General features: G+C 37.3%; 1 protein-coding gene across 2 annotated transcripts; it reads right to left on the minus strand.

Moving 5' to 3' along the window:
- Nucleotides 1–414: 414 nt before the first annotated feature.
- Nucleotides 415–7,190, minus strand: LOC126600322 (probable protein S-acyltransferase 4). Of its 2 annotated transcripts, XR_007615421.1 has the most exons (7): nucleotides 6,690–7,190; nucleotides 5,186–5,374; nucleotides 3,875–4,183; nucleotides 2,482–2,700; nucleotides 1,483–2,064; nucleotides 820–909; nucleotides 415–556 (listed from the first exon to the last, which is right to left on the minus strand). XR_007615421.1 is itself a non-coding variant. In XM_050266905.1 (6 exons), exons 1-5 carry the CDS (start codon nucleotides 6,738–6,740, stop codon nucleotides 1,513–1,515), a joined length of 1,320 nt encoding a protein of 439 aa, XP_050122862.1. In that variant the 5' UTR covers nucleotides 6,741–7,190; the 3' UTR covers nucleotides 619–909; nucleotides 1,483–1,512. The 2 variants fall into 2 exon arrangements, 1 of the variants encoding a protein (XP_050122862.1); XM_050266905.1 differs by lacking the exon at nucleotides 415–556 and having other exon boundaries at nucleotides 619–909.
- Nucleotides 7,191–23,047: the final 15,857 nt, after the last annotated feature.

Raw genomic sequence — 23,047 nt, forward strand, 5'->3', positions numbered from 1 at the left:
ATACAATTTACTTAAATCTGCTTAGCTTGCCTGGCTGCCTAGGCACTAGGCCCCAATTGGCCACCCGACAAGCGCCTAGGTCTTTAGAACCTTTGACCTTATTTTTCCCCAAGGAGAAAACTAGGGCGACGCTCAACTTGCCACTAGAATAGAAGGGTCTTGGAGTTTTTTAAAACGGCTGGGAATGAAATTAGGTTACAGGCAGGGGAGGGGAGTAGGGGGAGATAATCCGAGTCCCTTAGTAAGCACTTGTTTTGATGCGGTTTTCAAAAGTCAATACCGAAACCAAATCGTTTCCCTACACTGCGGTTCGATTTCAAACCGAAACCGTTTCAAAACTGCAAAACCGAACCGTTCAGTGCAGTTCGATTTGGTTTCGGTTTTCTGTTCCAAACCTCAAAGCACATAGGATGATAACTCGAAACAAATGGTTCTAACATAGTTTATCAAAATCATTATCACAACACAAGGGAAACGTAACAAACCACAGTATCCTCCAACGTAACTCGGGAGCAAGTCAATCCAGATCGTCTTAAAATGATTATGTCCCAATACCCTACAATGCGAACATAATCGGAAAACCAGCAAATTTCCAAGTCATAAGGAGGGCAAATGAAATTCAAAAAAGTCACAACTATTGAACATTAAATTGCTATGTACACCATCCCTTGCAGGTTTCTGCATTATTGTAAACAGCAAGACATTTTACAACAATCATGAACCGGGATTTTATAACAGGACATTGTAACTGTATGAACTCTCCTTTGCCAAAATCTTCATATCGACCAACTAGTGTAACTACATTAAGAAACAACTAACCGTGTACTCATTCTCTGACTGCCGTAACTACTGAAACAAAAGACCCTTCACGAGATGCAATAGCCCTAGAACAGAATGTTGTAGCCAAACCTGTTATTAAGGGACGAAGGTCAAGTAGAAAATAGAATAAGAATGATAATCCAAAAGGAGAACAAATAACACCAAAAATTATACTAAACATGACAGCATGTGCACAAAGTTAAGAGATGTTGAGGGAATAACATAGGAGATCGTTTTTGTCCACTATGTTGTCAATGGCATTTTGAAGAGTATTTCGTATCACACAGCACCTAAAACCAGCATCGATAAGAACACATGATTTTGTGGCATTTGATAAAACTTCAATTAGAAATTGTCCACAGTCCACATTGCATTACCCTTCCATTTGATAATCGCGTATCTTTTCTTTACGCTGAGAATAGAGCATCTGGATTCAATAGAAAGATCAACTATTTTATGGTTTCTCGGCATACTTTTTGTTATTGATATAGAAGAACCAGTTAACTCTCGTGCAAGTAGACAACTAGAATAATCATTTTTTTTACACCAAAATACTCACTTAGAGGTCAAAAGTATAAGAATCCTGGCCACCCACAAAAAAAATAAATAAATAATTAATTAATTAAAATGATGCAATATGGAAATCGAATGAAAGGTCCAAACCTTTATGCTTGTAAAACAGGTGATGTTGTTTTAGGATTTTTTATTTCCGCAATCAGTTTCCTCATTTGCTCCATCAAAGTAAGTGGTGCTATGGACTGATGCTCGCAATTCATCTTCCAGAGGTGTGCTTCGCACAGAATATTTCACTGCATCCCTTGTAGCAACACTTTCTGTAATTTTATCTCCATCTGCCGAGTATTGCACAGATTCTTTTACTTCTCGCTGATTGGGAAAAAGGGGGTCAAAAGCAGGCCCGCGTTGTTCCCCTGCATCCTTCAAATCATCCTCCAAATCATCATAGTCAAAATTCCGCAAAATGTTTGGAAGTGATAAACCATTGTCCTCCGCATGCCTAGTTCCCATTTCAATATCTATTTTCTCCTTTGAGCTCATAGTACCTTCCCTGTGAGTTGGAGTCCCAGATCCTGCAATCATCTGTTCATCCATCTCAATGAATGATCGGAATCTATTCATTGAAGGAGGGATTTTGGTGAAAAAAACTTCATTGACATTCCAAATCATTCCTTTGTTATACGGGTTCTCCTTCTTATCATATCGGTACCGGAAGTTTTCATATGTTGTCTGTAACAAAACATGAATCACAGTACTAAGCATATTCCAAATAAACTAAACAAAAATTGCACAAAATAATTCACTCCATGATGCCAGTAGACTACACTTTGTTATTACAATGGTAACCACACAAGCAATTTGCCCTCAGACACAGATTCAAAGATACCGACGGAACAAAAGAAATAAATAAATTGTTGAAATTTTTTGTTTCATTCCATCAATCAGAAAGAAAATTTTTGTTAGATAATAATTCCCTACTCATTGAAACTATGTTCTATGATTATTCATCATTATTTTAAAACTAAGTTTTGACATGCATCTTTGGCCCAAATGCCATCAGCTAATTTTTCCGTAGGTAAGAAATCTTAAGAGTGACAGAAAACCACTCAGGTTATATAATTTGCATCTTTAGTTTCAGAAAGTTACCTGGTTTGTGCATATCAAGTAGGAATGGAAGATTGTAAGGCCACCAACAAACCAGATAGCGATAAAACAGTACCCTAAAAGGATATCTGAAACGATATCTTTGGAAAAAGCTTTTGGAAGACTGCCATGTTGAACTATGTTTATCCAAGAGAAGACAAAAACATATATGCACAGTATGGTTGAGGTTGATATGAACATGAAGAAGAATGGATAGTTACGCTGCAACCAAACATAGAAGAGGACGGTTACTTTCTTAGCAGACAAAAGAATCAATTATTATGTAACGATTTGAGCACCGAATAAATTGCAACCATCCGACTTGATAATCCATACAAGTTTATTCCATTATAATTGCTTCAAAACAAATTACTTGTGGTTCACATGCTTGCAATATTCATGTTAAACATTGGACGGCTGACTTAGAGAGCTCAAGGTCATTGTCAAAAAAAGAAAGAGTTGGGCCATTTACAGGTGATACTATGGCCTCGTTCATTTGGAAGTTCTTTTAAAATGACTGAAAGCTCTTTTAGAGAAAATGTTTTTGGGTTCAGAAAACACTTTGAAGTGCTTCCTGCAAGAAGCACTGTTACTTTTAGTAAGGATTGGTCCCAAAAACATTTTCATCAAAAGCGCTTTCAGCCATTTTAAAAGCACTTCCAAACGAGCCTTATATCCAGTAACTTACATATAAAATACCATTATGTTCGAAAGAGCAACTCACTGGCAAAAGTATCAAAGGGCTGAGTAATGCATCCCAAAGCAAAGATATAGTATATGTAAGAATTCCACATATCTTACCTTCAATATAATAACTTTATAAATGGGATCCCTTTTGGACCTACTCCAACGTTTAGAAACAACTATTTTCTAAAGATACAGGAAATCCCATGCCCTGCATAAGGAGACCTAAGTCCTCGTAGCCTAACCCAATGGGCCAACACAATCACGTATATTACAATTATAGTAACTGCCCGATTCTGCATTATGAAAATTTGAGTGTTCGATTTATAAAGGAATCAGAACTATCATATTATTATTCTCATTTTGAACTTCAAGACTGTTAGTAAATAATAGATAAATCTTCTCAGCAAAGTTTCAAGACCATCAAAGTACAACTTTGAAAAGATATATGTAGTGATGTAAGTGCTAATAAATAAGACCCAATATATATTGAGAAGCTCAACCATACAGGTACAAAATCGCAGTTAGATACACAATTTTTCAGCTTGTTCCAACAGAAATTCATGACAGATCATGCCTCTGGTCTTTGATAAATTATATTCACTATATTAAGCCAATCAAGTTCAGAAGAGTTAACAATATACCAATTTCTCATCACAGATGGCATAAACATGGAAAGGTACTCTTTTACCCAGACAAGTTAATAACTTACAATTCCAATGCACTGACCAACCCATGGACAGTGATGATCGAATCTCTGAACGCAATTGTTGCAGATAGAACAGTGAGATACACGGGGAGGACGATAAAGCAAACAAGTATCGCAATACTTCACTTTTACTGTGTGACCATTTACAATCACATCTCTTGTTCGAGGTAGCTTCAAATGAGGAGTTCTTTCATTAACCCACTCCATGGATGGGGTAGCTAGATCAAATACTTCATCTGATTCTGGAGGCCTTGAATTTCGAGGGATTATTCCAGGATCTCTACCAGAAGTCAAGAAGAGAAAGGTTAAATCCTGCACAGAAACGAGTTAAATGTCAGATTGATGTTTAAATGCTAGAAGAATCAGAATTGTAAGAATAGGGTGTTAAACTAGTTTTCATGTGACAAAAATCATTTAGCCATTATCAAGATAATGCTGTCATTGGAATGCAATCCAAGTGCCTGCTGGCTCAGATCCACGACCACAACAAGAAGGAAAGAGATTCCATGCACCAAAAATTTTAACAAGTTAACATCACTGCAATATGCACAAAACTGATATTGTACATCTAATAGAAAAGAAAACACATTCCAAGGCTGATTAGAAAATTGGTCTTCCGTTATCATTTGAGGATTATGTACTTCTTGCTTGTAAGTTCTTTCAAACTTTAGTGCATTGTCTAAGGAAATAATCTTGCATGATGTAATCCATTATAAGATTTGAGCTTAAAATCTAATTAACCATATCCTTGATAACATCTCCAGTGCTCTCTTCCCAAGTGTGACATACTTTCACCCTTCAATAATTGAAGTTTATATTGACTCAGACTGGATTATTAAGGAGCTTTAAGATGGAGGCAGAAAAAACAAGGGTAAAAGTATTGAGCCATTAAATGTCAGCGTGCAGTTTTGATCATATAGATTGCCACTAAAAGAAAAGTCAAAACTCATACTTCCTTCTCAAGACCCAGGTTTCACAGGACAGCCAAATAATGTCATTCCTGGTGAAACGGAGGACAATATAAATAGTCGTTCAGTATTTAGTTTTGATGTTGTAATAATTGCTTTTTCCTTTACTTTCAAGACGGAAGTTATCCTATGGATGCTGCAATTAATTCGAACGCAAGAATTTGAGTTTCAAAAATGACTTGGCCAAATTTGGTAAACTACTAAAGTCGCAAGTTATCTCAAAAGAAATACCAATATAGGCCACACAAATAGCCATATATAACAATGACCTCTCTGGATACAGGAATAACATACCAATTGCTGATAGCAATAAACAAAAATACATAATAAATAATAACAGCCTTACCAATATTGTAAGGACTGAGCCAATAACTAATACAGGAAGCCATAGATTCTCATTCTTGTTCTTCTCATCTTTGATTTTAAGATAAACCTTCAAACAAAATGCAACTGCTGGGCCGGCAATAAGGAGTGTAGACAGAAGAAGAGATGCCACATCAGGACCAAAAATTAATCTCCCGCCACAGAAAAAGTTCTGACAAAACCAGTAAAAATCCCCATCAGTGCAAGTACACCAAACTGGATTGGACTTTTAGCAATATTCCACCAGTCATACTACTGGTATAATGGTATATCAATGGTATATCATAAACCAAAAGAATAGTCCATAAAATTTTCAGTTAGGAAAGTATTTCAAGTCATGATCAATTGTGCCACATCAAGTACCAAACAATAATTTCAATATTATGCAACTTGAAAAGATACGTGCATTCATATATCCACAGATATAAGGGAAAGGAGGAAAATATGCAGCTGATACAATAAATAAAAGTAATTTGTTAGTGTTTAGATTTAAATTTTGTTTTCCTTGTTCTTCACTGATATAGAGGTACAACAAATCAATTTTACAAGCCATATCTTTTTTCTGACTACATTTTTTAAGGCTACTGATGAAGCATATATGACACTACAATCAATCAATCAGCCATATCTTTGATATTTGGAAGGCCTCATTTGGTCTCTAAGACTAAATTGGAATCGATAACCAAACATATTGAAGGTATTTTGAAGAACGAAATGAAAAATTGTGTCCAACTTGAAGGTAGATGATGGATTAATTATTAAGGAAACTTATCCATTAGAATCACCCTAAGACTGGGAGGATTAGAAGGGAGGAGTTTCCTTCATCACTTCAAAATGAAAAACCATTCACCACTACCTTTAATATACCTTGAATTTTATAAGTTATCCGCTCCAAACAATCGTAGAGACCAAACAAAGCCTAAAAGTATAGGATCTCAATACATGGTTACACTCTATAGGTTCTAAAGGTGTTGAGAAATTGGAGGGGGCCAGAGGTTATTCCAGGCTAATTAATAGCTCTGCCCCTGCTACGATACGAAATAATACATTATCAATTTTTCCGTACATATGTAGTTGGTGGGCAAATTCTTGCTCAGAACTCGAAATCACAGTGGCACAAACACATGAATGAAAGAAAGTAAACGCAACCTGATTAACATGAACTCGAAACGCTGGACCTTGACCTAGAAGATACTTATCTGTTCAATCAAGTAAAGCTAGTGTAGCCAGAGAAAGAGATTATCTTAAGGGAAACCAACTGCTGCAACTCAAATATAAAGACGAAAACACACAAAAGAAAGAGGAAATGAAAATCGATCACAAAGGGAATTAACATAAAGTCATAATCTCTTCTTTCAAATTGGAACAAAAGAAGGAACACAAAATGATAAAGCAATTGAATTGATGTTGATCAAAAAGCAGTCAAAAGTGAAAAACAGTGAACCCAAATGAGAGAGAGAGTGAGAGAGAGAGAGAGAGAAACTCACATTGCTTCCTTTCCAAACTTGGTAGAGCCTCTTGGTTTTATTCTGTGCCATACCCAGCTGCCTAAAAATGCTGTATTCTCTCAACTCCAAAACCCTCCCTCTATCACAAACTCCACTTCCTTCCCTGCACTACAAAGTCACCAGCACCAGAAGAGAGAAAACCCACCAAGGAAATCCAATTTCTTCAAACAATCACGGACATGCAAATGAGCAATTGAGGAGTGAGAGAGAGAGAGGGAGGAGAGAGAGGTTTCTGGGTTTGGGATGAAATTCAAAACCAGCTGCCTCTCTGCTCACAACTTTTTTTTTTTTTTGTGGTTTCTGAGACGGATTGTACCAAGAGAGACCAGCAAAGATTCTCTCCCTCCCCCCCCCCCCCTCCCTCCGTATCTTTCTCTCTCTAACTTCTCCTCCCTAACACGCTGCCAACGATGACATCCGGGCGGATCTTCCAATTTTCTCGCGGCTTTTCCGCTCTTAACCAACAATTTTCATTTTCATTTCCTTTTTTTCTCTTTTTTTATTATTATTAATTAAAATTAAGATTAAGTACTTAACATCTCTCAACCTTTTAGTATCAGACTTGGATCCTCTCCTGAGCTAATAGAGAGGATCCTCCTGATCATTAATCATGAGTAGTTGGTCTCATGGATTTTTATCCAACGGCTACAAATAGGGGGTCCTTTTAAAGTTATAATAATTATAGCGTTGGATAAAAATCCAACGGCCCATGATTAGTGGTCGGAGGATCATCTCCATTAGCTCAGGAGAGGATCCAAATCCTTTAGTATCATACTAAATTGATCTTAACTTTTTTTAATATTCCAAACAAATACTCAACTTATTGAAATTATCACATCGTTAAGTTGCAATTAAAAATCTTTTACATTAACTAGGAGTTACTTTGTTTTCAAAATAATTAGGAGGTTATAAAAGTATAGCCTCCACCAACTAACTGTCACCACCACCCCCCATCATGTTATCTCCTCCAAACCCAACGTAAAACCAACAACTCCCACCCTACAACTCAAGCTATCAACATCGAGAAGAACGTTATAGAGGTTGCTGAAATGGTATGTGACTGTCATGATGCAGCCACCACCATTTTCGCTGCTCACGAAGAAGAAATGGAAACTTTATGAGCTGAGAATTAGTGTATGTGGAAAACACATAAGCATAAACAAGCTCCTTGAAACCCTATCTGAATTCTTAACTCCCTCCTTTATTAAAAGATTGCCCTTCTAATGTAATTTTAATTTGGGTCTATTTTCGATTCAATACAATACCCATTTGATCATTGAGTTTCATATTATATAATCTATATTTGAAAGTTAGATTTTGAGGCAACTTGTATTAATGTTGACCATAATATATCTAGTTGGTGGGTTTTCAATATCTATGTTTTAAAAATCAATTGGGACTTAACTGATGTAACATTTTTAATAGGTTGAGTACTTGTTTGGAATGTTTAAAAAAATTGAGACCAATTTAAAAATGACACTAAAAGACTAAGAGTTTTCAGTACTTAATCTTAAAAATTAATAGCTAGTTATTTTGTTTTGTGTTTTGTTAAATTCTGTTCATGTATATTTTTTAATATTATATTCACTGGCTGATTTGGCAAAATCGACAAATACCACGTGTGACGGGTTGCCAATCTAGAGTCCAGTACACAGGAGTCAAATGGAGGTTGCTGAAATGGTATGTAGTTGTCATGATGCGGCCACCACCATCTTCACTGCCCACAAAAAAGAAATTGAAACTTTATGAGCTGAGAATTGGTGTATGTGGAAAACACATGAGCATAAACAAACTCCTTGAAACCCTATCTGAATTCTTAACTCCCTCCTTTATTAGAAGATTGCCCTTCTAATGTAATTTAATTTGGGTCTATTTTCGATTCAATTCAATACCTTCATTGAGTTTCATATTATATAATCTATATTTGAAATTTTGATTTTGAGGCAACTAGTATTAATGTTAACTATAAGATATCTAGTTGGTGGGTTTTCAATATCTATGTTTGAAAAACTAATTGGGACTTAACAGACGTGACATTTTTAATAGGTTGAGTACTTGTCTAGAATGTTTAAAAAAATTAAGATCAATTTAAAATGACACTAAAAAACTAAGAGTTTTCAGTACTTAATCTTAAAAATTAATAGCTAGTTTTTTTTTTTTTTTTTGTATTCTGTTAAATACTTTATATGTATATTTTTAATATTATATTCACTAGTTGTTTTGACAAAATCGAAAAAATACCATGTGTGACAAGTTGCTTATATCCATAGTCCAGTTCACAGGAGTCGAAATAGGATTTGGATTGTCTGCCCTCCTCATTCTATATTATTCACATATTTTTTTATTTTTGTGATCACAGTTAAATCATGTCAACATTTTATATTTTCATTACTTTTTGTCTTATTATTTCTATAAAAAAATCAATATAAAATATTTACGTGGTTTAATCATGATCACAGAAATAAGAGGAGATAAGAAGGAGATGGGACGAGGGGGAGCAGACAATCTAGGTCTGTCGAAACAACGTGCTGTGCTGTCACAACTCACAACCTACTCCATTTTTTTCTATTTTTTTATCCTAGTCGTGCATTGCAATCTTCTTCTTTGTGTGTTTCCCTTTACTTTATTCATTTTTTATAATTTCATTGTTGGTTAGTATTAAATGCTGTCAACATTTTCATTATACCTTTTTGGGTATGTTTCTCATTGACATTTTACATAATCATTTGAGTTGTCTATTTTTTTTATTCTTTTTATGCATCAAATTTGCTAAAAATCAACAAAACAAGAACTTCGCAAGTGGCCTTTACCACAGTAGTAGCTCCTTTGGTATCACGGTGTGAGTTCAAATTCCGTCAGTTTTCTAATCTAACATATAAACTAACAAATTTATCGTTTTATTAAAAAAAAACCAAAATAAGAAATTCTTTAGTTATTTAATGATTATCCAATACATATAAAAACCCTTGTGTTTAACACTGAAATTTTGACAAATGTTAATCGACTTATAAATTAATTTCTGTTATAAACTTCTTATTTAAGTGTGATTGTATAAATCCTAAATTAGATTTGATTATAGTTATTCTTTCCTATTAGGACTTGTATTCCTTGGAGGAGGAGGAGGATTTCTTCCCTCCCTTATTACCATAAATAAAGGCACTATGTATGAGGAATAACACATCATCTATACAACCCTACAAACACATCTCTCTCTTTATATTTTCTCTATGTTGCCAACCCCACTCCTTGTCAATTAAATATAGGACACAACACGTTATCAACACGTTCATACCACTACGCTTAGGAATCTGACGTGGAAGTTTTCTCCATGAAACCAGTTCATTAATATCATCACGCAATCATGTTCTTTCAAAACAATGGTTTTTACCGTTTTCTAATCTAACATATAAACTAACAAATTTATCGTTTTATTAAAAAAAAAACCAAAATAAGAAATTCTTTAGCTATTTAATGATTATCCAATACATATAGAAACCCTTGTGTTTAACACTGAAATTTTGACAAATGTTAATCGACTTATAAATTAATTTATGTTATAAACTTCTTATTTAAGTGTGATTGTATAAATCCTAAATTAGATTTTATTATAGTTATTCTTTCCTATTAGGACTTGTATTCCTTAGAGGAGGAGGATTTCTTCCCTCTCTTATTACCATAAATAAAGGCACTGTGTAGGAGGAATAACACATCCTCTATACAACCCTACAAACACATCTCTCTCTTTATATTTTCTCTATGTTGCCAACCCCTCTCCTTGTCAATTAAATATAGGACACAACACATTATCAACACGTTCATACCACTACGCTTAGGAATCTGACGTGGAAGTTTTCTGCATCAAACCAGTTTATTAATATCATCACGCAATCATGTTCTTTCAAAACAATGGTTTTTACCTCGATATTTTTGCAGCTCTGATAGCATGAACATCACCATAATGCATAACCCAACTTTATGTTTTTCGAATTTTAGATTCTACATAAATTGTGCATGTATTATATCCATAATTGTTGAATTATGTGAATTTGATATTGTCATGAATTGCATCATATATCTGCTCATGCATTAAATTATATGTTTGATATGCATTGAATTAATTGAAAAATAAAATAAAATAGAAACATAATTCTTCTAGGGTTCTTTGAACCCATGACTAGATGTAACATCCCACATCTTCCAAGGAAGTGGATCATGTATGCCTTATATGTATATTTATATCTCTACCTAGCATGAGGCCTTTTGGGGGCTTACTGGCTTCGGGTTCCATCGGAACTCCGAAGTTAAGCGAGTTCACGCGAGAGCAATCCCAGGATGGGTGACCCACTGGGAATTTCTCTTGTGAGTTCCCAGAAACAAAACCGTGAGGGTGTGGTTGAGGCTCAAAGAGGACAATATCGTGCTACGGCGGAGTCGAGCCTAGGATGTGATGGGGGCCCAAGCGGGGATGTGACAATTTGGTATCAGAGTCAATCCCTAGTCAGAAATGTGTCGACGATGACATCGGGCCCCTAAGGTGGGGTGGATTGTAACAGCCCACATCACTCAGGGGAGTGGACCCTATATGCCTTATATGTATATTCCCATCTCTACCAAGCATAAGGCTTTTTGGGAGCTCACTGGCTTCGGGTTCCATCGGAGCTCCGAAATTAAGCGAGTTCACGCGAGAGCAATCCCAGAATGGGTGACCCACTGGAAAGTTCTCGTGTGAGTTCCCAAAAACAAAACCGTGAGGGCGTGGTCGGGGCTTAAAGCGGACAATATCGTGCTACGGCATAGTCAAGCCCGGGATGTGGTGGGGGCCCGGGCCGGGATGTGACACCCAAGCCACGAGACCACCAGAGCCATGGGCTCCAAGTTCAAACCAAAAAACCCCGACGCCTTCCATGGCGTCCCCATCATCGTAGGATGGCCTGCAACCAATCCTTACCCATGGGTCAACGTCCCCGACAACCTACAACTCGTCCCTAACGTTGCTTGATTGAAATTCTTTCGAATCCTATCAAATTTTTCAAAATACCGATTTGAATTTCTAAGGTTTTTTTTCTATTTTTTTTAGTTGAATTTGGAACAATGAGGTCGAATTCCACATAGTGGCTGAACCCCCCTTGTTTTTTGGTTTAATCTTGCACAATTTTCCTTTATGTTTGGATTATTTGTTCATGATTTTTTTTTGGATATTAAGTTTTTTTTAATTACCATCCTTGAATACTTGAATTATTTTGAATGGATATTTATTTTAAGAATTTTTATGCTTGTGACCAATTCAAATAAATTTTTATTTCTAGGTATGACTAGTAGGAAAGTTAGTTGTCTGACATATAATGCAACCATGCACACCGTTTCACGTGAACGCATCTATTTTACTAACTTCATACCTAAGAATGCACCTCTGACAACCATTTCACGCCCATCCAACCTGATCGAAAGATACTGTGACGACCCATCCCTAATTTTCCTATGTAATTTCTCCCCGAGTATGTGTATTGACGATTATGCCTTATTGGCAAGTGACGTGGACTTATTCTTATCGGTTTCCTTTTTATTTCTCGCTATCGCATTTAAATTGTATACGCTAGTACGAGTAGACGTAGATTTTAAAGTGTAAAAATATCTACTTCGGATAGATTTCGATTTCCTTTTACTGTTGGAAATCTAGAAATCTATCCCTTGGATTCCTTTTAAACCCATCCCATGCACTCTCTACATCACTCCACTTTCAGCTATTCCATCCCATATTTTCTGTATGTTCTGTCCCCCCCTCTATCAGAAAAAGCAAAGAAAATTTGAAAACCTCTATCTTCTTCCTCTATCTCCCTCTGCAACTCCATGAGCGAGCTCCAAAGCTCATAGATCGAACAAACAAACTACATCATCATGCTCATCTCAGCCCCACGATCACGACCATACCCTTGGTTCGCGTGTTGACCGAGTTTTGAACGTCCAACTCGGAAGGTCCGACTCGGCGAGTTCGATACTACGGTTTTGAAGCCATGCATGGCTAAGGTAAGCCTTAAGAAACCCTTAGAACCTTCATTTCACTTCTATGGGTTGTTATTGATCCTTTGTTTATGTTTTGAACGTGTGGTTTTACCCAAAAACTCGAGAAGAAGGAGAACCCGAAGTTTTTCGTTCAAGAACCGTGGCCATTTAGTCACTTTCAAACCATTTTTCTGGTCAACCTCGACCACAACTGGACTTTTTCTAGGTACAAACTTGTTCTCTACATTCCTAACTTCAAAATGGCTTTTGAATCACTGAGTTTGGTTAAGTAACGAGTTAGAAATCAACACTGGAAGTTAGGAAGAAAATTTCAGTTTCTGAAAAATTTGTAACCGTGGTCGTTTGGCCACTTTCAGGCCAAATTTCCGAACAACACGGACTAGATTCGAACTTTCTGTAAATTGGGATCGGTAGATCACATTCCTAGCTTTAATTTGGCTTTTGTAGAAGTGAATTTGGTTGAGAATCGAGCTCGTTATAGGCTCTGGAAGTTGGGCCAAAAATCTGCAAAACTGCAGATTTTCGCGAAGAAGGTGAGTACAGTGTACTCGCGGGGGCGCCTGGGCGTGCGTGGACTGCCACTTTGGGCGGCGCGTGGGGGGCGTTCGGACTCCGGCCGATGCGTGGTTGGTACGTGCGCGTGCGTGTTGTCGAGTAGATCGATTTCATATATTTACACCCTAGGTTTGAGCAAACTATGGGCGTTTTATTTAGGTTTCCGTTATGTGCTTTAATTAATGTTATTTATTTATTTCACATATAGGGGAAACTTATTCTGAGGATTTTCGAGGCCAAGCTAGGCTCGGGGACTACGACCTAGTGACGTACTTGTGAATGGGCAGTTGTTTTATACCTATATATATTTATAGTTTCCATAAATGCATATTTATGTTACTTTTACGCCTATTTTGCCTAGTATCATTTTTGTGATATAAATTGTGATAAATGCTGCTATATGGTTGTGATATTACTGTCATGGCATTCATACGTGATTGTGTACATGCTCATCTTGCTGCACCCGGTGTTAGTACTCGCCTAGGGCCAGGGCCAGTCCTTCACGTGTATGTTCACATCCGCACCGTTCGCTCACCTTGGATCCAAGTTTAGGTGCCAGTATTGTCGGGTAGATTGCATTAGGCAATCCGACTTGTATGTGATGTGCTTTTGCACCAGTTTCACATGATCGTAATACTAAAGCATATTGATTACACCCAGTCCTGTTCGTGTCAGAAACCATCTGTTCGAACTTGTGTGTCAGCTTAGATGGATGAGCACTTAGTTATATTGATTATCACATGATTATTATTGTGGCATATGATACATCATTTACTTGGCATATTTCTGGTTATATGGCTGATATACTGGATTTCATACTTACGTAGTATGTTTTGGGGAAACTATACTTGTTTTACGGCAAGGGGTTAGTATATTCAAAGATAAAGGTTTTCATATAAGCATTGTTTTGCTAACCCACTCAACTTTGTTTTTCGCCCCTCCAGAACCTAGATAGCTATACTCACTATGGCACTCGAGGAATCACGGCAGTTCTGACATTTCCTTCTGTTTAGACATATGAACTTATCACTACTATGTAATAAGTGTACTTTGGTTGTCTTGACTACTCTTTCGTAGTCTCACTGTCTATTACGCTCTGAATAATTGTAGTGGGTTCAACCCACGAATTGTGCACTCTTTCACTGTTTAGTTCTAATTAGTTTTAATTTTATTCACTTTTTGCATCACTTACCCTTATGGTTACGTCACCTCACGGTGACGGCCAGCATGCTTCGACCTTTCCAGGTCGGGGTGTGTCAGATACGGTAAGGCATGTATAATGTTGTCCAATGGTACAATTTTGACCATTGTTGAGGCACTTTATTCTCCGTGTTTCAGAAGAACGTTGCTGAGTTTCAAGGACAATAGAAATAATAATTACCACGATGAAACCTATGTAGAAAATGACACACCCCGACCACAATTGAGGCATGTTAGCCATCATGTGAGGGTGACGTAACCATGTGTGCTATGCAGAAGTGAACGTGATATAAAAATATGGATAAATAAATAAAAAAACTAACTAACTAATGTACACTAGACTAGCATATCAATGCGAGTGAAAGTGTAACACCCCGTCCCGAATTAATTTTTTTTATTTGGGAAATAATGTTATTACTTTTGATAGTCCCAAACTAAACTCCACTTTATTTAGCAAATTTTAAATAACAAATCTTTATTTAAATAACTCATTCACATACAAAACCATCAATGTTAATTAAAGATTAAAACGTATAGTTACCTTGCCAAATTTTTGTACTAAAATTTATTTCCAGTATGATTCCTAAATATTATTATTTGAACAACCACATAATTATAATCTCAAGATATTTCCATTTCCTTTCAATTGACCAAGTTCTCAAAATAAGAATAATTCTCAATTAAAGTAAAATTCTCGATTATTTAAGGCTGCATCTAACACTGTTAGACTGCCTACGTACCCTGGAGTGGGTCAAGCCTTTCGTAGTTCACATACTCCAAAATCGTATTAATATTCAAACCGTAGCAATTTGATCTCAAAAACATAATTAAAATAACGACATTCACATAAAACACAATTATCGGCTCCTGATGCGAAAATTAACTTAACACACAAATTTAACCATCTTTTAACAATTGTAGTATAAGTATAAGTATGGATCGTTCTGGACCGGGGATTAGGAGGGCTTGCTAATAACCTCTAAACTGACTCAAAAACAAAAAACTAAACTTAAAAACACTTAACAAGACTCAAAGCAAACTTAAAATACTCAAAACATCTTAAAACAACTAAATAAACTTAAACTAGACACTAGGAATGACTTTGGATGAAAATTGACTTTTACTTGAATCAAAACATTTAAAAACACAAATTAAAACAAATTCTAACTAGTTAGACACACTAAAGTAAAGGGGGATTGAGTTTTGGACGAAGTTGAAACAAACAAACAAGTATGAAAAACTAGACAGATTGTAAAACATATTTGAGAAATAAGATGATGGATGGGGTAGCTAGAGGCTTTTTCTCCACACATGATATGTATGCAAATAACTCGATTTTCAATTACTACTTCATTGAATTATGAACGACAATGCTCCAAATTAACCGTGACATCACTAGTTAACTCTCAGATTTTCCTTGTTTTATTGGATTGGATGACATCAGTCGACAACCCAAAACATTCTTCAAAAGTTCCCTACATGACATCATAATAGAGATACAATCAAAGATCATTACGTTTAATGAAAATCATAAGCATTGACAAAGCACTTGCAACTATGACATCATGTCACTCATGCTAGGAATTGAACTTAACGCGATCGTTTATAAGCGACCTTCACTACATGTGAATATAAGTTTGTAACGATTATGTGAAACTTCCTTATATTCTAGCAACGGATTTATGCATGCCAATTAAGTGTCGATCCTTCATTAACAAATACAAATAAGTTATCAATCAAATAGTTAAGCCAATTGCATTCACGATTCAAGAGTTCATAACTGGAATTTATCAAATCATATTACACACATAATCATGGCTTTGAAATCACCCCTAGCTAAGAGGGGTTTCGCCACTCATATTCACAACAAAACGAAAGAAAATGAATTTAAACATTGGAAACAAAAGAAAGAAAACACCTAAACGCTCAAACAATCCAAGTTGGACAACAAGCATGTCCAAGCACTTTCCTTCCCTTCCTTTGCTATGGCACAAGGTGTTGGTGAGTGTTTGAAGGTTTGTTTGTATGGAGGAATGGATGTAAAGATGAATGGATGTGTTTGGATGAAGGTTGTATTGAAATGGGGATGAATGATTTAACTAAGTATGAACTAAATTTATGTTACACACACTTCCTTTTATAGAGGAAGTGCATGGCAATGGAGGGGAACATGGAGTGGTGTAGCAATTGAGTGCAATGATGCATGGAATCTGAAATGATGGAGGGAACAAGGAATGATGTAGCAATTGAGTGCAATGATTCAATGTAATGATGCATGAAATCTGAAATGATGGTGGGAACAAGGAATGGTGTAGCAATTGAGTGCAATGAGTGGTGTTTGAAATGATTCAAAGGTGAAAGTGAAGTGATGATGCAAAGCATGGGGGTAAAATGGAGTGGTGTTGCAGTAAGGGAACATGAATGATTGTGCACATGGTAGAGAAAGGAAATGGAGGTGGAATGATGCAACAAATGAGTCAATGGAGGGAACATGGATGATGATGCATGGCATAGGAATCCGAAGGGAGTGCAATGGTGGTGCATGGCAATGACGGAAAGGTGAATGGTGGAGTAACACCCCTTTGTGGCTTAGCTCTTTGTCCTTTTTACATTAATTCTTCTTTCTCTTTAACACATTCCTAGCCTCTTTAGTCTTCAATTTTGTCCATCCACCTTGCTCTATGCATGTGCTATTCATTTCAAGCCCAAAACTGCTCCAAAATGCACCAAAATGCATCTTATTACTTCATAAGGCCTATGGACCTACAAACACACGAAAATAGCTTAAAATACATAATCAACTTAAGAAATAACAACATAAATGCATGAGAACAAGCTAACTCAGTCGCATAAATATGCTCCTATCAGCTCCTTGGCCGTGCGCTGCCGCACCCACCGCAGGGGGTGGTGGTCGGTCGCCCCGACTAGCCGGAAAATTCAATTATTTCGAAAAATTCTCAAAAATTACAGAAATGAAGATCTCAAAGAGTAGAGAAAACTTCATACCTGTGGCCAAGTCCAATTTGGTCTAGAAATGCTCCAATTTGGCCTAAACCTGCCGGAACTCTAGAAATGGGTATCCTTAATTCGACTTCAAACAAACTCCAACGCCTCAACCATTGCTTGGGGTTTGTTCATGGGGTTTAATAGGAGTCTACTGGTAGTGGAAATTTAATCAATTCATTTCAAATTTGGTTGAATTTAAGCAAGGTATGTCGCGGCACCCTTGGGTGTGTTCTTCCAAATTTCAAGACCAAACTTCATGATTTTTTTAGGGTAATAGGGAGAGGGAAGGTCGTGGAGGGGTTTCCAAATGGTTGATTGACCCAATTCACCGGAAAAATGGGTGAAATTCCGTCGGAAATAGGTGTAGTGCCGAACCGGGTAGGGTCGCCAGGGCCCGAGTCCCGATTCCCCGTGTCCCCTTTCTCTCCTTTCCCTCCCGATTCTCTCTCCCCATTGGTCCCTCAATCATCTCCCCCTTTCCTTATTGGCTCCTCTCTCCCTTCTTTCCCTCCTTTATAAACCATCTCCACCACCCATCTTTTCTGTCTTTAAATCTCGGCGACACACGTGGCCTTCCAGATTTTTCTTTAAAAATCTGGAATTATCTTGAACTCAACTATTTTACTAAATTGCCTCCACCTTTAAACGTTAATAACTTCTTCGATAAAACGCCGTTTCACGAACAGTTTGCGCCTACGCGTTCGTTAGATCGAGCTCTATTCAAAAATATAAATTGTGACCTCAAAAGGTCTATAAATTTTAAATAATTAATTTCCAAGCTTTAAACCTCGTAATTAGTTTAATTTAAAAACTAATCTCAAACAATTTAATATAATTTCTCGAAAAATAACAAAAAATCTCAGTAATACCAATACGTATATTATCATAATGTCTAGAATCAAAACTTTACAATTTTCCAAATTTTATTTTCGTACCCATAAATCGATTTACTTTCGATTTTCTTCACATATTAATAATTATGAATATATAATTCATATATTTAAATTTTCAGGGTATTACAGGAAGTGTTTAGAGTGTAGGTACACATAATTAGAGCGTAGGTATCAGAATGTAGTCCAGAAGTCTAATTACTAATTATACAGATCATAAAAGAAACCCTACACTGATGAATGTCTATCAAAACCGTTGTGGAGTCCTCGTGAGCCACCAGCAAGAACTTCTATCTAGAACCTAGAGGGGAGCAAAACAGAAAGTATGAGTGGGGAAAAACAAAGTTTTTCAAAACAATTTATCTTTCCAAAAGTAATAACTCCTCATCGTAAAACCCGTATAATTTCCCAGAAAATAGTACTACGTATGTATATAAGAACCATGCTCAAGAGTAGCAAAACCCACATGTATGCCATGTCAATCATCTCCACAATGCATAAGTAAGCTAAGTGAAATGAATCAATATAAAATGATATATCGGCCAGAGTCACCTAACATGACATGTACGGCTGAGTTTATAACTTATCAGTCAAGTCCTGTACACGAGTTGGAACCACCTAATGTGGTTTGTACGACATACTAGGTGTAAATAAATACACTCAAGTGCTACGATTACGTGAAGGCTGTGTGAAGTATCGCAAGTCACCTACGAGTCGGAACCACCTAAGGTGGTCTGTACGACAAGCTAGCACCTACCTTGGATCCAATGTGAGTGTGTGGTACAGGAGGTGAACGATCACGTGAAGGCTAGGCCCTGGCCTTGGGCGGAACACTAACACCGGGGTGCAGGACAATGAATTCTACGCACAACAATTCATCACTAACTACTATGCAATATAACCAACAATGTGTACTCACCTGAACTTACCTTGGCATCCGCAATAGCATGCAATATTATGCAAAATCTACCCTAAATCATATGCTAAAATATAAAGCAAATATGACATGGCATTTTATAACGTAAAAATCATTTAAAACTATTTCTGGGAAAACGTAAAACATATATACATATATATAGAAAATCAAAAGCCCACTCACTAGTATGTAGTTGGGTTGTAACCCTCGAGTCTTGCCTGACTGCGCTCGTCCTCCAGAAACGTCTCACCTATATGTGAAACAACTATTTTAACGTCAATTTTAAGCACATAACTAAACCGTGTAATAATTTCTCATACGTTGTTCAATTTGGGTGTTTGAATATACCATCGTGGCCTACTCAACACCACGAGCATCCCCATATTTTTGGAAAATTTTTCCGACGTCCCACGCACCGGCCATCCGCAAGCACGTGCCTAGCACACGGACAAAATATTTAACGCCGTTAAAGAATATTCCGCTAAATAATTGAACATACTGTTAAAGATACCTGACGTCGTTAAGCATATTCTGTCAAAGTTGACGGAATATTCTTCTTTCTTCTCTGATGGTTTGCCAGATTCCATCGCCGGTCGCTGCTATGTCGTCGGAAACAAGAAAAATTTCAAATCTTAATATCTCACTCAAATCTCAACCAAATTTCACAAATTTTACATGGATTTGAAGCCCTGAACGAGTAAAACATGTTCTTACCACTTTTAAGTCCTAAAACCGATGAAAAATAGTCAGGAAATCCTTCGATAATCTGGCCAAGTCTGCAACTCGATAACCCTAAGTGTCCTGACGTTTAAACCATTCTAAAATCGTCCCAAAATGCTAGAGGAGTTGTATGAGGACTAGCACGAGTATTAAATCCTTAGATAAACCCCACGATCACGTCGAAGTAGTTTAGCTCATCGCCAGAGTTTATGAAATCTCGAATTTTCGAAGTTAAATCACCCAAACAAAGGTATCACCAGACTCTAGAGGTCGAGAGAAGTAGAAATCTGGAAACATCAAGCTCGATCCGTAGAGTTTTGGTTTAGTTTGAGGATGAATGCTTTCGGTTGTACGGACGGAGAAGAAGGTTCGAGAGAATGGGAGAAAGAAGGTGTGCATATGTGGTGTATGTGTGTGTGTCACGAGATTGGGCAATTTTAAATTGCCTTAAATCCGAATTGGGTTGAAATGTTTTGGGTTTATACAATTAGGCCCAATCCAATTTCCTTTAATCTTTCGTAGCATTTCCACTACGAACCCAACTCGGCCCTAAATCACGTCAATGTTCCCGTGACCACGCATATAATTTAATTATGTCAACGGAAAATAATTGAAAATTATCTACGTACATCCACGTCACAAGGCCCACGAGGGAAAAATAGTCATTCCCATGCATTCGAGGATAAAATATATTTTAGTTCAAGACGGGCTGTGACATCCTGTAAGTCTTATATGTATATTCTCATCTCTACCTAGCACGAGGCCTTTTGGGAGCTCATTGGCTTCGGGTTCCATCGGAACTCCGAAATTAAGCGAGTTTGCGCTAGAGCAATTCCATGATGGGTGACCCACTAGGAAGTTCTTGTGTGAGTTCCCAGAAATAAAACCGTGAGGGTGTGGTCGGGGCCCAAAACGGATAATATAGTTCTACGGTGGAGTCGAGCCTAGGATGTGGTGGGGGCCCAGGCTGGGATGTGACATAAAATGGAGTTGAATTTCTGTGCATCACTTCTTACGAATATAGCCAGAAGTGTATTCTAGAGAAGATGGAACATATCCTGAGTGGTCTGTATTCTAGAGAAGATGGATCATATCCCAAGGGACATGCATGAAATTACACTTTGGCATGATTGTTTGGGACACCTAGGATGAACAATGATACGCCGTATCCTCAAATCATTACACGGGCATCCATTAACCCGAAGTTTAGGTTCGATTCAAGGAATCGCATGTCAAACCTGCTTAATGGGAAAACTTATTATTAAGCCTCCTTATGACAAGATTCACTCGAATCCTCCTATTTGTCTACAAAGGATTTAGAGGGACATTTGTGGACCGATTCACCCTCTTTCTATACGGACCATTTAGATATTTTATGATTTTGGTTTACATTTCCACACGTTGGTCACACATGTGCTTGTTGTCGACAATGAACGCTGCATTCTTCAAACTATTGACTCAGGTTATCAAGCTCAGGGCTCACGACCCTGATTATCCAATCAAATCTATTTGATTAGATAATGCTGGATAATTCACATCGAAAACTTTTGATGACTATTGCATGTCGGTTGTGGTTAAAGTTGAACATCAAGTACCCCATGTTCACACCTAAAACAGCCTGGTAAAGGCATTCATGAAGCGCTTACAAATGATTACTCAATCGTTGGTCAGACATACCAAGCTCCCAATCGCCGCTTGGGGTCATGCAATATTGCACATAACCATGTTGGTCTGCCTGATGCTTGTTGCAACCCAACCATATAACGCCCTTCAGTTGGTTGCCGGATATGAACTCGATATATCACATCTGCGCGTTTTTAGTTGTGCAGTCTATGTGCCGATTTCGCCACTCTTACATACAAAAATAGGGCCTTAACGAAGGATTGGAATCTATGTCAGATATGATTACCCTTCAATCATTCGTTACTTAGAACCTTTAATAGGCGATCTGTTTACTGCTCTTTCGTGGATTGTCACTTCTACGAAACAACCTTCCCGTCATTAGGGGGAGATAAGAACGTCAACATTCCTAAGAACAACGCGAATTATCATGGATGACTCCCACTTGTCTCATTTAGATCCCTGCACCACTAATTCTGAAACTAAAATGCAATGCATATTAGATATGCAGAGTGTAGCTCAGAGCATGCCATATGCTTTCACCGACTAGCGCGAGTGACAAGATCACATATTTCTAGCTACGAATGTGCCTGCAAAGATGGATGTACCAAATGTACGACAAACTTCCCTCTTGGAGGCCCTAGACGCCACTTTGGTCGATCCACATACATTAGCAGCTAGCTAATCATCTGCCTCTACACAAAAGTGTGGCAGACTTCTTGGTTCAAAGGATTCACACCATCGGAAGAGGAAACCCACGACACAGATCCCTGAAGAGCCTACCGTGTCGCCTACTCATTCTATCAAACTCATGAGGAAATTATAGATTACGGAAGCGTCCTTAAAGAAACGAATCCACGTCATGAGAATTGTGAGATTTCGGTCTATTATGCTAGCTTGGATGATGTTTGGTATAGAAATGAGATGATTGTCGACGATGCATTAGCATATGCAATAACTATTAAGATCATGTTGAGCGATTCAATAATCACCATTCCTCTGTCCCTTAGCTTCGCCCAAAACAAAATTAATTTGCAGAATTCTTATAATTTCAAAATCCAGTTGAAGGAAAGATTTCATTTGGGTTTTTTTATTTAAATGGGTTAGAAATGATGGAATCTAGCAGCAGTGATTGAAGGGAGTGGTGGAATTGTTGTTGTTCCCCTCCCCTTCCTCATATTCAAATTTGCAATTTACGCAAGAACAAAAAATGAGTTTTTCTTCTTCAACAAACCAGTCATTAGTCTGATACTGCACCAACCGCCCGATTAATTTAGTCAGTAGATGCAGTAATTATCCTATTCGACTGAAATAGTCAGTACAGTCCGAGTTGCCAAATGAGACCTAAATGAGGATAACGTGCATACATGGGCTGACCTAAACCTAATATGTAAGGCCCAATCACTGTT

Source organism: Malus sylvestris, chromosome 14 (assembly GCF_916048215.2).
Source record: "Malus sylvestris chromosome 14, drMalSylv7.2, whole genome shotgun sequence".
In the NCBI taxonomy this organism is placed as follows: domain Eukaryota; kingdom Viridiplantae; phylum Streptophyta; class Magnoliopsida; order Rosales; family Rosaceae; genus Malus; species Malus sylvestris.